This window comes from Mesocricetus auratus, unplaced genomic scaffold (genome assembly GCF_017639785.1).
Source record: "Mesocricetus auratus isolate SY011 unplaced genomic scaffold, BCM_Maur_2.0 Super-Scaffold_100014, whole genome shotgun sequence".
In the NCBI taxonomy this organism is placed as follows: domain Eukaryota; kingdom Metazoa; phylum Chordata; class Mammalia; order Rodentia; family Cricetidae; genus Mesocricetus; species Mesocricetus auratus.
This window is the reverse complement of record NW_024429197.1, coordinates 38,836,608-38,851,934: the sequence shown is the minus strand read 5'-3', so window position 1 is coordinate 38,851,934 and position 15,327 is coordinate 38,836,608. Positions and strand designations below refer to the sequence as shown.

At 44.8% G+C, this 15,327-nt stretch overlaps 1 protein-coding gene across 1 annotated transcript in view; it reads left to right on the top strand.

Annotated features, from left to right (window-relative positions):
- The first annotated feature begins 11,636 nt into the window (after positions 1-11,636).
- The window catches only part of Raver2 (ribonucleoprotein, PTB binding 2), a 75,330-nt gene continuing 71,639 nt past the window's right edge, over positions 11,637-15,327 (top strand). Inside the window, exon 1 of the mRNA XM_005086634.4 lies at positions 11,637-11,937. Coding sequence (XP_005086691.1) covers positions 11,722-11,937 — 216 coding nt within the window. The 5' untranslated portion in view covers positions 11,637-11,721. The remainder of the gene's footprint in view (positions 11,938-15,327) is intronic.

Below are 15,327 nucleotides of genomic sequence, written 5' to 3'. Positions count from 1 at the left end.
CCAGCATTAAGACCCCATCACTAGAACTCTCAGATCAGAGCCACATCACTGTGTGTTGGATCGGTGAGATGATAGGGATCTTCAAACAATATTATGACTAAGAGTAAAGACTCACCATAGGGTTGGTGACATGGCTCATCAGGTATGGGCACTTGCTGCCAAGACTAACAACCAAGTTCAATCCCCAGAACCCACATGTTTGGAAGAAGAGAACCAACTCCCACAAGTTGTCCTTTGACTTCTACACATGCACACAAAAGCAACAACAACAAATGTTGAAAAAAAGGCACTTTTAAATAGTTAGTGTAGCCCAGAATTCAGAGCTGTGGGGTTTTTTGTCCATTCCATGTGATTGTGTATGATTTCCTGTTTCTTTCTCATTTCCCCCCTCTCTCTGTGAAATAGAAAATAAGGTAATTACCAAAGTAATCACTATGGGATATTGCAGGGTGAAAACCATACAGATATATTTTTCCATCACTATCATTTCTGGCACAATTATGACTAGAGCTACTACTTGGTTGAGTTTGCAGAAATCTGTAGTCAGTCTCCGAAGTTTACTTGGCAGACTGGTGACTTCAACAGAGACAGGATAGTGACTGTCATCCAGACATCCTTAAGATCTTTAATGGCGGTCATATTCCTTAGGGCTTTCCAGAGAAACACACCATGGAGTGTGTATGTGGTGGTGAGGAGAACACACTCACATGACTATGGAAATTTGGTAAGTTCACGTCTGATGAGGAGAGAGGTAGGCTAGAGGCTTGTTGGAGTGCAAAGGCTGATGACCCAGGAGGAGAAGACATTGTGGGGAAGTTAGGAGTCTGTGGGTAACATGCCTCTGGCTCGTGGAAATGGGCTTTTTGTTTTGTTCAAGCTTTCAGCTGATTGGATGAGGCACCCACATATGCTGGGCAGTCTGCCTTACTAAAAGGTCCCTGCTTAAAATATAAATCCTAATAGAGTGCCTTCATAAAAACACCAGAATAATATTTAACTGAGTATCTGGGCACTGCAGTCCAACAAAGCTGATGTGTGAGTTAATCACCAGAGTATCTGACATCATTTCTGGGATGGGATATTATTTTGAGTCACTGTCTTCATCCAGGAAATGACAGTTGTGGATGCTATTTCTTGACCTTCATACATATATTCTTCTTACTGAACTAGCTAAGTGTCTAAACATGTCAAGCCATGGGAGTCAATCCTTTTCTCACTAAGGATGGATTGGACCCATGGACAGAAAATCCTCTATAAATTGGACTTTGGCCAAACTGCATCTTATAGGTCCAAACTCCAGCCCATAGGTCTTCTGGTAACAATATTAACTCAGAAAGTTGCCAAAACGCTCTCACTATGAATAGTTATTCCCAAACACCCTTTTGGTACAAGCCTATGACTATTGACTGTTAATACTCACTGTGAATTTGCTGGAGTCTTCTTTTTTGGATATGGCCATCGCTTAGTCACTGCCTCCTGGGACTGTTTTCCTTAGATGCAGAAACTGAACCACGAAACATACACTTTAATTTGAAGAACCATCTTCGTCCCCTGCTTCTCTCCTTCTGTTTGTTTCTGGTTGCAGGTGTTGATAAACGTGTTCACCCAGTACCTGGCCTTCTATCTCCCTGCTAGGGACAGCAGAGTCTATTAACCATCTCTGTGTCTTTTAGTAGTTACAGTAGTGTACCCGACTTTTGGGTGTTAAACATTGTTGCCTGATCTCTGTCATTTTGGGGTTTTGTCATCCCTCTGACTCTGTGACAGCATCATCCCTGGCCCATAAGAATAGTCACCACTGTGATAGCAGTACCCCTCTCCTAAATGGCCTTGGAGGATGGCCTATACAACTCTGGTGGGCTTTCTGACATTGTGTGAGGAATATGTTATAGATTTCTTCTTTGCTGCCTGCCATGGTTGCTCCAGAATTTTCCTTCATCCGCCATAGGCCATCACTTTCCCTGGGCACATGGGAGACACAATACAGTTGCCCTCACAACCATGGTAAATCCTATAGCCCCCAAAGATGTTTCAAGATAAATAGGCTCTCTCTGTCTCTTACACTTTGTTCTTTATTGCTTCATCATCCCTCTTTCTCGTCCCTCTGTGGAACATTGAAGAACTCTCATGTAAAAGTGGGGATGTGACTCAGAGTCCCAGCACTGAAAAAGTAACGGCGGGATCTGGAGAGAGGTTCAGCAGTCAAGAATATGTGATGCTCTTACAGACCTGGAGTCGGTACCCAGCACCCACATGGCAGCTCACACTGCCTGTGACTCCAAGATCTTACAACTTCACACAAACATACATGCACATAAGAATAAACTAATTTAAAAATATTAAAAAATAAAAATGGGGCTGAGGGGATGGTTCAGTAGGTTAAGCATTGACCCCACAAGCATGAGGACCAGAGCTTTGACCATCAAACACCCTGTGAAAAGCGAGCTGTGGCAGCATGTGTTCCTAATCCCAGCTTTGCAGAGGTGGAGACAGGGAGATTCCTGGGGCTTCCTGGCCAGTCAATCTTGTCAAATCACTGAGTTCCGGTGTCAGTGAGAGACCCTGTCTCAAAACACAAGCTAGAAAATATTTGAGGAAGACACCCAACATCAACAACATCTGGGCTCCACATACATGTGTACTAATATGTGCTCACATATGTACACAGGTGTATACCACACAGGCATACACACATACAAGCCATTTTTAAAAAGGCAAGAACATTGAAATGTGCCAACGTAATTATTCTTTTAAAAAATGTTTCATGCTACTTTTTTTACTTATGTGTATGTGTCCACGTGAATGTATGCCGTGTGTTTGGTTCCCACAGAGGATAGAAGGGGGCATTGCATCCCAGCCTGCATATGGAAGCTCACAGGTGCTGCAGTTACAAGTGGTTGTGAGCAGCCAGATGTGGGTGCTGGGAATCAAACGTGGGCCCTGTGGAAGACCAGAAAGAGCTCGTAACCACTCAGCCACCTCTATAATCCCCCAAAGGAACATTTGTGCTTTTTTGGTTTTTGGAGACAGGGTTTCTCCATATTGTTTTGAAGGCTGTCCTGGAACTCACTCTGTAGACCAGGCTAGCCTCGAACTCACAGAGATCTGCCTGCCTCTGCCTCCCGAGGGCTGGGATTAAAGGCGTGAGCCACCAACGCCTGGCTCCAAAGGAACGTTTTATACACTTTTTATGTGTATGTGTGCATGCTTGTGTGTGTTTATTGTGTGTGTTTATGTGCACTCTGTGTGTGTAGGAGCCTACAGAGGCCAGAAGGTATCAGATATCCTAGAATAGAGCTCAGATGGTTGTGAGCCACCATGTCGGTGTTGGGATCCAAACTCTAACCCTCTGCAATGGCAGTCACGCTCTCCAAACACCTCAGTGTAACAAGACTGTTCTTTTCTACCAGATTGTGCTCAGTTCCCAGCAGTCAAACCGCCAGCAACAGTGTGTCAAACCTCATGCTGGGGATCTGATCCTCACTGTGGAATCAGATGAACAGGTTTCATGTTTAGTTCTACTGCTTGCTTTCTTTTTTTTTTTTCCTGCTTTGTTTTGTTTTGTTGTTTTCCCCTGACTGTGTCTGTTTTTAGCTCTGAGTAGTAGATATCAAAGTTAAAAGAAGTTAATTAAGGAGGAATTATGGGTGAAGGCAAAGATGAAAATCACAGGAGAAGGAGGGAGGAACACCCTGAACCACATCAGTGGCTCTGAGAGGACAGCCGAGGAGAGGAGAGGAGAGGAGAGCAGAGGAGAGCAGAGGAGAGCAGAGGAAAGGAAAGGAGAGGAGAGGAGAGGAGAGGAGAGGAGAGGAGAGGAGAGGAGAGGAGAGGAGAGGAGAGGAGAGGAGAGGAGAGGAGAGGAGAGGAGGAGGGGAGGGGAGGGGAGGGGAGGGGAAGGGAGGGGTGGGGAGAGGAGAAGGTAGGAGGGGCTCGGGCTGCAGTGGCACTCTGAGAATGTCTTGGCTGGGCAATTGGCAAGGACTGTCGATTAGAGGAACGTTGTGTCCGTCAGAAATGCTCTCTCCACTGCATTCAGGCATTGCTGAGAACAGAGTGGGTGGGTGGGAAGGGAATGGCCTGAGTGTGGCTGTGCAGATCTGGAGGATAGCCGCTGGTCAGAGGTTGCTAGCCAACAACACTTCATAGAGCATGCTCTCTTGGACAGAGATCTGAGTAACACTTCCACAAGCAAATATAAGCACAGAAGCAGGAAGAAAAGAAGCCAAGGCTGCAAGGCCAAATGCACAAATGCCGGCCAACCAAGCATGATGGGTAATAAGCAAGGACACTCAATTAGATAGGATTATAGATTTCAGTGTTCTGATGCACTGTAGAACTGCAGACTGGCTACTTAACAATAATGCATTGCATACTTCAAAACAGCATCTTCACCACAAAGTAGTGGTTATGTCTTAATTTTTATGTAATGTTTGCAGCTATCGATTCATCACACTACGTTCCATAAATATACATAGTTATTGTGGGTCAATAACAAAAGGCAAAGGCATGTGTACATTTCACCCCCATTTACATGTATATGGGTGTAGATAACTGGTTTAATGTTGTGGTTGGCATGAGTAAGTCTGAAGGGAGAAATATGCCTCCTTAAAGAATGGTCAGAGCCACCAGGCTCATAGGCACACACACCTATAGTCCAGCCTGTGGGAGACTGGTAAAGAATTATGTAAAGCTCAAGGCCAGCCCACGGGAGTCCCCCCACCCCACCCCACTGTGTGTGTGTGTGTGTGTGTGTGTGTGTGTGTGTGTGTGAGTGAGTGAGTGTCTTTCTTTCTGGGGTATGTCTCAAGGAAGACAATGGCCAACAGGTAAAGAGGCTGTTTTATTGGCTTTTCTGAAGTCACGGTTTCCTAGCTCGTGTCCAATCTTTTATCTTTTTCTGATATTTCCCTATTCATTTTCATAGCCGATATGACATGGGATACAAGAGAGCAGCCAGTGCTAACGTGGCTGTGAGACTTCCTGGGGAGGCAATTTCTCTTCACCTCAGACAGACAGGGTGGAAACACGTGGTACTGGATCTAGTTTCATGAATGGAGCAGTTTAATTGGCATTATTTATAGAAGCATGGGTGAGGGGTTACCTACAGGAAAACGGCCAACCTTCAAGCGCAAAACCTCTTTAGATGCCCCCCCTACACACACACATGAGCAGCTGTTAATCACTTATATATCTTGGGAGAGAGGTGGGGGTCTCACAAGCCCATGAGCCCTCTGCCCTTCCAAAAAGGAATATCACCAATCCCAGCCTTGTGAGCATCTCCTGTAGGCAATCAAAGGCTCTCTGATTGTAAACACAGGTTTGTGCCATACCAGGAGGACAGAGCTCCGCAACCCGGAAGCTGGTTCAGTTAGTGATCCAAGATGGATGTCAAGAGCAAAGCTTGCAATCTGGAGATCACTGCTCCTCCCACCCCAACTCCTGGAAAGGCAGGCAGGACACCAGCTCAATGCATTGTGTAGTCCAGCGACCATTGCCTGGCGTCTTTTAATTTTCACCTGCTCTGTCTCAGGAGATGGGCTCACTAAGTACGGGGTCTGAGCAGAGAGCCAAACACTTTGCACTTTCTCCCCCTTCTGGCCCTCGAGTTATTTGGTGAAGTTCTAGTGCTTGAACTTCTCTTTCAGTCCCCACACACAGCCTCAGTCTTTGGATATCATTTTTTAGCCCACACTTTCTAGACCATCTTCTGCCAGTACTTGTCCTGTGGGTCCTGCATTGCCTGACAGTCAGTGGCAGAAGTTGGACGGCTAGTCTTTACTACCTACCTCCTTTACTTGTAGCATCCTCCCCATCTTACCTTAGATCAGGAACACTGTACTCTCTGCTGACAATTGAATATGTTACCAGGAGTTTTAAAAACACAGAGCATTCCTTAGCATTATTAACATTTATATAGCCCTTGGGCCAAGCCTTCTGCCAAGCGTTATTTGTGTATATTACCTCAGCAAATCCTCCCAGTAGCCTCTAATAACAGACTTCTGTGTGTCTCGAGACAAGTGGCTGACATTTAGAACATTTAAATATTGTCTCGTGGTCTATGGTTGCTCAGTAGGTAAAGGTGCTTGGTGCCAAGCTTGAGTTCTATGCCCGAGTCCCATAGGTACGAAAGAACTGACTTCCGTAAGCCGTCCTCTGGACCTCCACATGTATTCTGTAACATGCAAACACAAATACACACAATGAAATAAACACATCTAATTAAAAAGTCTCTCGTGCTTTTTACGTTAAAAGAGGGTTTCTATGTCGTTTAGGCCAAACTAACATTTCTGATTGTCCTGCTAGGGCTTCCCAAATGCTGGGATGACACACATGGAACTGCCGCATCTGGCTTTTTCTCGTGTGTTAAGTGGCTCTTCCAGTTACACAAAATTGCACTGAGGTCATTGGGCACTGGATCCAGCCCTCTTGTTTCTATAAAACTTAACTCTATTGTGTCCATCTCAGGAAGCTCTCACAAATTCAACCCTTCCGGTGGCTACAGCTTTACACTATTATATATCTAAGTCCTAAAAGTAAGCGATTTTACACTGGGAGCCTGGTGGCCCTCCTGCTGTGTCCTTGACAATGTACCCAGCCTTCCCTGTCTGCCATTCTCATTGGCAAAAATGTACATTTCAGCTACATGGCAGGTCAGTTACAGGGTTCAAACACTATCACATTAAAGAGACAGAGAATAAAGGCTCAGATAGCATACTGAAAGTGCATGGATCCATGGCTCTTCTTGTCATTATTCTTCTCCATAGGAACTCCAGTGAAACATTTCCACTTTGTCTCACAAGATTCCTAACATAGAATATACCAACTTCCTCTATTGTTTTCAGAATTGCTTTGCAACAAGCTAAACTCACTGGGCCATTTCTCTGCTGAAAAAGCCTCTGCATTCCTGTTCCCTTTGGACTTGACATTGATGCCACACTGGGCATTCACTCAAAATGGAATTAACCTCTTACAACTGGAATCATAAGCACCACACGTTGTTGCTTCTGATGCATTGGTGCCCTGTGTGCCCTGTCTGAGGGCTTGTCTCTCCTCACACACACACAACCTTTTGTTTTTCAAGACCCGACTTCTCAGGGTGTTCTCAAGTCAAAATCAAGTCTTCACCCGAGCTACTGAGCACTCTATTAACAGCATTAACCAAGCAGGGCTGGAAATTCCAGAGATGTAATTACTTACTCTAGGGAAAGATCCACTTTTGAATAAAAATCAAATCCAGTGGTGGTCAGTGGTGTCTCACGTCTTTAATCCCTGCACTCTGGAGGCAGAGGCAGGCAGATTTCTGTGAGTTCGAGGCCAACCTGATCTACAAAGCTACACAGAGAAACCCTGTGTTGAAAAAAATAAGTCAAATCCAGTGCTCTGTGCTATGTCTGATACATTGTAGACACCTGTTATGTATTATGGGATAGTCAAATGTAATACTCTTATAATTAACACACTTAACTTTTTCCCCTTTCTCTTTTCTGGTCTTTTTTCCCCTGGAAGTCACATGTATCCCACAATAGCCTCAAACTCACAATGTAGCCAAAGATAATCTCCAGCTTTGATTTTCCTCCTGAGTGATGTGGTTTGAGGATTGAACCCAGGGCTTCTGCATACTAACCCAGTCCTTCAGCAGCTAAGCTACTTCCCCAGCCCTACTTAACTTATTTTAATCCTATTAGCATAATATGTAATTTTAATGATCGAATACAAGAGGCTATTTTTATTAGGAATCATAAGGCTTATTACACCTCTGCAAGATTCGCCCATCCATACCTTTTTAAAAGGCTAAAGTGGACACATGGCTCATATTTTAAGAACAAGGTAATTACATAGATCATGATAATGACCCATGGATATCTGTAAATCCGTTGCAGCTTGATAATTACATTCCACGGAGAGTTGAGATTTGAGTGTCCCTGTTTCTTTCTGTAGAAGCTACAATTTAGAGTCAGCTTTAAAACCTGCAATGAAAGGACCTCCACCGGGTCATAAAGGCTGGGACTCTCAAGTCCCTGTAGCTTTCATCTCTCATTGGACTCTCTTTTTATGTGGCAAGAACAATCAATTAAACATTTTAATCAGTACACTGTTGCTTTTTCCACATTCTCACGATCTGAAACCTGGACAACTGTCATCATAGCTGAGAGAGAGAGAGAGAGAGAAAGAGAGAGAGAGATGCCTGATCCATTCACCAGACTTGGCTCCAAACAACACTTCACTTAGAATAATTTGCTGTAGGTTTTGAAGTCAATAGCAAATTCGCCATTGGGAAAAGGCTTCATGCATATGCAGTGTTGTTGAAGGCGGTCCGGTCAGCTCACTGCTTCCTAGGGCTGCCCCAAAGTTCTGCTGGCACACTTATTAATTACACTTAATTATAATCATTAGGTAATTCTCTCCTAGTGAGGCCTGGCCCTTATCTGTCAGGACATTTATTGTATTTTTTTCCTGTATTATAAATGCCTTTATATATCTATTGTCCAGATTATAACCGACCTTTAATACATGTTTGTCAAGGAGACAGTATTCATTTGGATAAATATATGTTCTGAACCTTAATGAAGGAGTATGGACACTGCACTCTCTGAGGCTATTCTTGGTTCTTGCCCACTTCGAAGAGTATCCCTTTCAAAGTCCCTCGGTTCTATGAAACCAGGCTCCATTTAAGTTTAAGATGCATGAAATTTAAATCAAAGGAATAAAGTTTAAAATAAAAGTGAGATAGTTTTGACATCAGACTACTGTGGGTGGGAGCTGAGAGAAAAGCACTTTCTTGCAGAGCTCATGATGGGAGAAACTGAAGAAAACACTTCCGAGTTACATTTCCAGATCTTTAAAATGTGTTCACTCCTAGGCCAGAAGTCACTTCCATCCTTTGTTCTCTGGAAAGGCAAAGGTCTCCAAATATAGACACAAGGATATTAAACCTATGCACATTACAGTAGATTAAAAAGTCTATTATATCAAAATTGGTGAAGTACAAACAGTAATCATCATAGAGCAATATACAGCCCCAAATGATAATAATTTTAAAATACTGGGAAAGAAAAGATTTCATATGATAGACTGTGGTTGGTCTTAGTTGTCAAGTTGACAGGATCTGGGATACCCAGAAGGCATGCCTCCAGGCATACTTATGTGGGATTACCGAAATTAGGTTAGCCTATAGACACATGTCTTAGGGTTTTATTGCTATGAAGAGACACGATGACCATGTTGAGTCTTATAGAGGAAAACACTGACTTGGGGCTGGCTTGCACTTTAGAGGTTTGGTTCATTATCATCATTGCAGGAAGCAGCCAGCATGCAGGCAGATGTGATGCTAGAATGATAGCTGAGAGTTCTACATCCGCATCCGCAGGCAGCAGGAAGAGAGAAAGACACTGGGTCTGGCTTGAACATCTGAAATCTCCAAGTGACACACTTCCTCTAACAAGGCCACACCTTCTAATAGTGCCATAGCCTATGAGCTTATGGGGGACATTTTCATTCAAACCACCACAGCATACCTCTGGAAGTTTATCTTGAATCTGTGAATGAAGGTGGGAAGACCCCACGCCTTAGTTTGCTTTCTGTTGCTATGATAAACATCTTGACCAAGCACCTTGCAGAGGAAAGGGTCTATTTCATCTTGTAGCTTACAGTCTATCCTGAAAGGAAGTCAGGGCAGGAACCTGGAGGCGGGACCTAAGCAGAACCACAGAGGAACATTACTTACTGACTTGCTCCCCATGGCTTGTTCAGCCCAGGGCTGAAATAAGCCTCTTCTCCCTTAAGTTGCTTTCAATGGAGTATTTTTTTAATCACAGAAAAGAAACAAAATGAAGCGTTTATAAGGTGAACTTCACATTATTGACCAGTTAAGAGCAGAGGCAATACTGAGTACTTTTACAGCGTTTTCCAATGGCCACCTCTCTGTAGTCCCAAAACCATTTTTATTGCTTCCGAGGGACACGTGAACCTTTGGGCAGTTGTGTTCAGTGATGTTCTTCCCAGCTCCTGACTGCCCCACTCCTGATCTTCCTGTGTGTATTTTCTGTGAGTGGAACCATACAGTAAGTGGTCATTGTCTCTAGCTTTATTTTCCCTTAAAAATCTGGAGGGTCACCTACCTTTGGGCCGTAGTTGCCTTCCTTTTATGACTGAAAATATCCCACTGTGTGTTCAGACTGCAATGGGCTTATTGGCTCTTCACTCTATGTAAATACTGGGGTATTGCCCTGAATCATATCAAAATTCATTTATTTTTATTTTATGTACATTGGTAGTATTCTGCCTTCATGTATGTCTATGTGAGGGAGTTGGATCCCCTGGAACAGGAGTTACAGACAGGTGTGAGATGCCATCTGGGTGCTGGGAATTGAACCTAGGTCCTCTGGAAGAGCAGAGGTAGTTAACCATTGAACTATCTCTCTGACCCTCCCCAAATCATTTTAATGATAAGTATTTGACAACAGTTTGAGGATTAGTAACCATAATTTTGGGGTAGAGTGATTGCAGATGACTTATTTTATATTTAGCATATTAAGCCTAATCAGGCTGGATTCCATTTCTTCACATGTAATATGAAGAAAATAAACCTTGCTAAAATTGGATTTTTAAGCAAACTGCTGTAACATGCTTGGAAATATGTGGGTGATTCCTGCTAAGTACTGAATTCATGATTTGTGTGTACGTGTGTGTTCTCATGGGAGCCAGAGGAGCACATTGAATCCCCTGGAGCTGGAGTTACAGGGGTTGTGAGTCATCTGACTTGGGTACTGGAAATGGTGCTGTGGTCCTCTGCAGGAACAGCAGGTTCCTGTAAGGGCTGAACGGTCTCTCCATCTCTCCAGCCTCTTCATGATATTTTAAACCCCCTATTTACATACTTTGGTTACATTTAAAACATTTTCCTTTGATGCATCACATGCTGGTGTTATATAGGTTTTTGTAGTGCATTTTCATGGGACACACTTAACATGTGTGTTCCCATTTACTAATGGTCTTTCTAGCCAGTGCCAGTCAAAGGCTATTAGATTCTGTAGATCTCACTTTGACAAGGTATATCTCTACACAGTATTTCTCCTTCCAAGATTCATTTCAAATAATCCAGGGGCTTACTCTCCTGCTCTCTGCCACAACTCTTCCAGTCTTTGTTTCTGCTTTGATTTGTGTTACAAACACAACAGGCCATTTTGGCCATCTTAGGGGAGTGTAGGGGCCAAGGAAAGATAATGACATCTTATACACAACTAGGAAATTTTTTTTGCTCAGATCCAAACCTTCCCCCCAAATCTTTTCTTCTGAGACAAATCTCTTATGTTATTTTATGCCTATAACTTAAACTTTGCCAAATACGCACATCTTGATGTATTAGAATTGGGGCCGGGGGTTCTCCGGACTGCGCAGTGGTGCCTGTGGGGGGCGGAGTTTGAGAGGCGAGGCCAAGCGCCGCGAGTCAGGGCAGCATCGGTTAGGGGTTCGAGTCCCACCACCAGTGCGCATCCTAGCTCAGGCAGGTGTCATTGGGGGAGGAGGGGCGGAGCATCGGGGGCGTGTCTGGGCTGGGCGTGTCTCCGGGCTCCGCCCCCTCCCGCGTCGGCGGCTGCGGCACCTCCCCGCCCGCGCGCCCTTGCTCCGCGTCCGGCCCGCCTCGCCCCCGCGCGGCCTCTCCGCTTTCTCTCCCGCTTCGCTCCGGCCTCGGCGAGTCTGCAGCGGGGCGCCGGGAAGATGGCGGCGCGGGGAGGCAGCGCGGGGGGCGCGGGCCTGGGGTCCGGACCCTCTGCTGGGACGGCGGGGGAGGCCGCGGAGCCCGCGCTGCGCCCGGGAGAGGTGGCCGCGCTGCACCCCCAGGAGGTGGCCGCGCGGCTGCAGCGGATGCGGCGGGAGCTGAGCAACCGGCGGAAAATCCTGGTGAAAAACCTGCCCCAGGACAGCAGCTCCCAGGTATGGGCACCGAGCCGGGGCTACCGGGCCGGGCTTAGGGACACTGCAACCTGGAGAAGTCCATGCTGGTCCGGGCGCCTGGGAGAGGCAGGGAGAGGAGGAAGGTATGCGCGCCGAGCCCAGAACCCTTTGCCTCCACGAAACACTTCTGCCGCCTGCGAGGGCAGCACGCTGGGAAACTGAGGCTGGGAAAGGCGGAGCCGCTCGTGAAAGGGCAGGGGAAACCGGAGCGGCTGCCGCCACGTCTGGCCGGGACTTGGTGTTCCCTGCAGACCACCGCGGCTGTTGTAGGTGGAGGCGCATGGAGGGGAGCTGGGGAGCTCAGATTTAGGGTACTGGCTTCCGGAGCCTCTCTCGAGAAGGAAGGGGTCCCGCGTAGGGTGTTGGGGACTTGGATTGCCACGGGGGCGGGGTCACCGGAAAGCTGCGAGAGTTCTGCTGCAGGAGCACTTGACCAAGTTTGTATGAAACAACTTTGCTCCGCTTGCTAAGGCCGCAGAGAAACGGAGGTTAACACTGCGCCGGGAGAGTCTTGCAGCCTTCTGCCAAACCAAGTATGGCAGGATTTGTTCTTCAGTGGCTTGCGCGGAGTTTAAACTACTCAGTGTCTTTAATCCAGATTAACTGTTGCTTCTGGATTAGAAAGCCTGGATCGATTTAACTTTTATTTTCTGATTGCAAAAGTTAAAGGCTTTTTGTTAGGAGAGCTGGAGAATTTGGAGGATTTATGTGGTGTTCATATTCATTCATTCATAGTTTCGTCCCCTGTGCCCATTTTCTCTGTCTCTCCCTCCCCCCGCCCCCCCTCCGCCACTTTCTCTTTTCGTTGAGACAGTGTCTCAAGTATCCCAGGCAGGCCTTGAACTCCTCCTGATCCTCCTTCCTCCACCTATTACGTGCTGAGATTTCAGGTGTGCATCACACATTCATATGCAATGTGTGTGTGTGTTTATGTGTTTCTTCCAAGATTTCATGAATGCATACAGCACTCTGCCAACTGAGCTACATCCCCTAAGATGTTATCTTTTACCTTCTTCTTGTGCACATGTATGCATATGCATTTTTTATTTTTATCAAAAACATGAAACAAGTCAGGCATTGGTGGCGCATGCCTTTAATCCCAGCACTCAGGAGGCAGAGGCAGGTGGATCTCTGTGAGTTAGAGGCCAGCATGGGCTACAGATCGAGTTCCAGGACAGGCTGCAAAGCCACACAAAGAAACCCTGTCTGGAAAAACTAACAACAAAATGAGACATTAATATTCTTTAGGTTTCTCACATGTGCAGATGCTTGAACATTCCATATATACCTATTTGACTATGTAAAATAAACGGGATGAATTGCCTTGATAGGTAGGACCACAAAAAGAATTCCATAAATCCTGATAGGGCAGATTTATGAAATCCCTTTTGTGCTCCCTACACAGAGTTGCAAGAGGACTGGCTAGTGACAGTTGTATGCTCTCTGTGACTCATACATAGACTATGACAAATGCCTACCTCATTACTGTTGGTAGACCTTGTTTAGAAACAATAAACATGAGCCTACAACTTCATAATATATAGATGGGGACATCTCATCATTCCACTTAAGATATGCCTCAGTGCCTGCTTTCCTCTGTGAGGTGAGGTTTTGTGTCACCACCTGAAGAATCTCTACAGTGGAAAGGCAGCCTTCCTGCTATGAATTTCGAAGGTCTCCATGGAGCTCAGGAGAGGGCCTTGGGAGAAGCAGATGGCATTTCTACAAAATGCATTAGACAAGTATTGATTCTGATAGACAAGCTAGCAGAAGATGGAGAAATGTCTGGATTTCCTCTGTAGAATGTCAACTATTTCTGTTCTAACATTTCCCTGCATGAGGTCTAAAAATACTTAATGCAAATTCGAGTCAGTTCTGCCTGTTCTTGCTTCGCTGTTATCTTTTGCATTTGTGTTCCCAAAAGAGGTGGAAAATAAACCCCAGGGTCTTAGGAACTGTTTCAGCCTTACCTCTTATCTACGGTGACAGAAGGCTTTTAGAGGCTTGCATCTGTGATTGTTTGGGGGGGCATATTTCTTTTTCCCGTTATAAACTTATGAATACTCTAAGTCTCAGGATTTTCTGTAAAAGTAGCAAGCACAAAAAAAAAAACTGGTTTAAGCTGTCTCAGTGAAATCATCTAAATTCCACTCCCCCCCGACCTGGAGAGATTCACCTAAAAGTCAAAACAGAATTGTCAGTCAGTGGTTAAGCAGAGATTTCCTCTGGCATCCGTCTTTTCTCTAGTAATGGGAATGATACAATGTTTTGATAGTTCTGATAACAGTTTTGAAATCTAAACAGATCAGTGTTAGGTTCATGTGAAGTATGTTGGAACATGCTCTTTGTCCATCCCCCATTTTCACCACAGGCCCTCTCATCCTCCGTGTTTGTATTAACTTTGCCAGTTTTCTGATCATGTTCATAACTAACAATGACTGGCCAATGTTACACAAGTAAGTAAAGTAGTATATTAAAAAAAAAGAAAGAAAATCCAACAGATTTTTTGTTTAATAATGGTTGTTTTTACTTCCAGTAAAATTCTATTTTTGTGTTGTATTTCCATGAACATGTTCAGTATGACCTCTTTTTTTCTTTTGGGCTTTGTCTGTTACTAACTTTCTTTGACAGTGTCTGATTTTCTTTTCCTTAGTGACTATATTGTTTCTTTTCTTTCTTTTTGTTTTTTTTTTTTTCAAGACAGGGTTTCTCTGTAACAGCTCTGGCTGTCCTGGAACTCTGTAGATCAGTTTGGCTTCAAACTCAGAGATCTGTTTGCCCAGTGCTGGGATCAAGGGCGTGCACCACCACCACTGCCTGACTGTACTTTGTTTTCAATTTACCATTCAGAGTTTAACTTTATTATATATATTTTTTTCACCTGAACTGAAACTGTATACTTAACTGTTATAAAATGATTGTGTTTAATTATTAATCGGATCTTTGAAGTACTCTATTTCTAGATGAGTTTGTATTCATTCATTTTAAAATACCAAATTAAGGGCTATCCTAGTTGGCTTCCTGTTACTGTAATTAAAAATCATGGCCAAAAAAAAGGGGGTTATTTAAGTTTATTGTTTATCATCAAGGGAAGCCAGGGTGGGAACTGAGGGCGGGAACCTGGAGGCAGGAACTGAAGCAAAGGCCACAGCCGTGCTGTTAACTGTTCCCAGTGGCTTGCTCAACCTGCTTTCTTTCTTTTCTTTTTTATTTTTCTTTTTGGTTTTTCCAAGACAGGTTTTCTCTGTATTGTTTTGGAGGCTGTCCTGGAACTCATTCTGCAGATCAGGCTGTCCTGGAACTCAGAGATCCACCTGCCTCTGCCTCCCGAGTGCTGGGATTAAAGGTGAGCGCCACCCCCACCCGGCT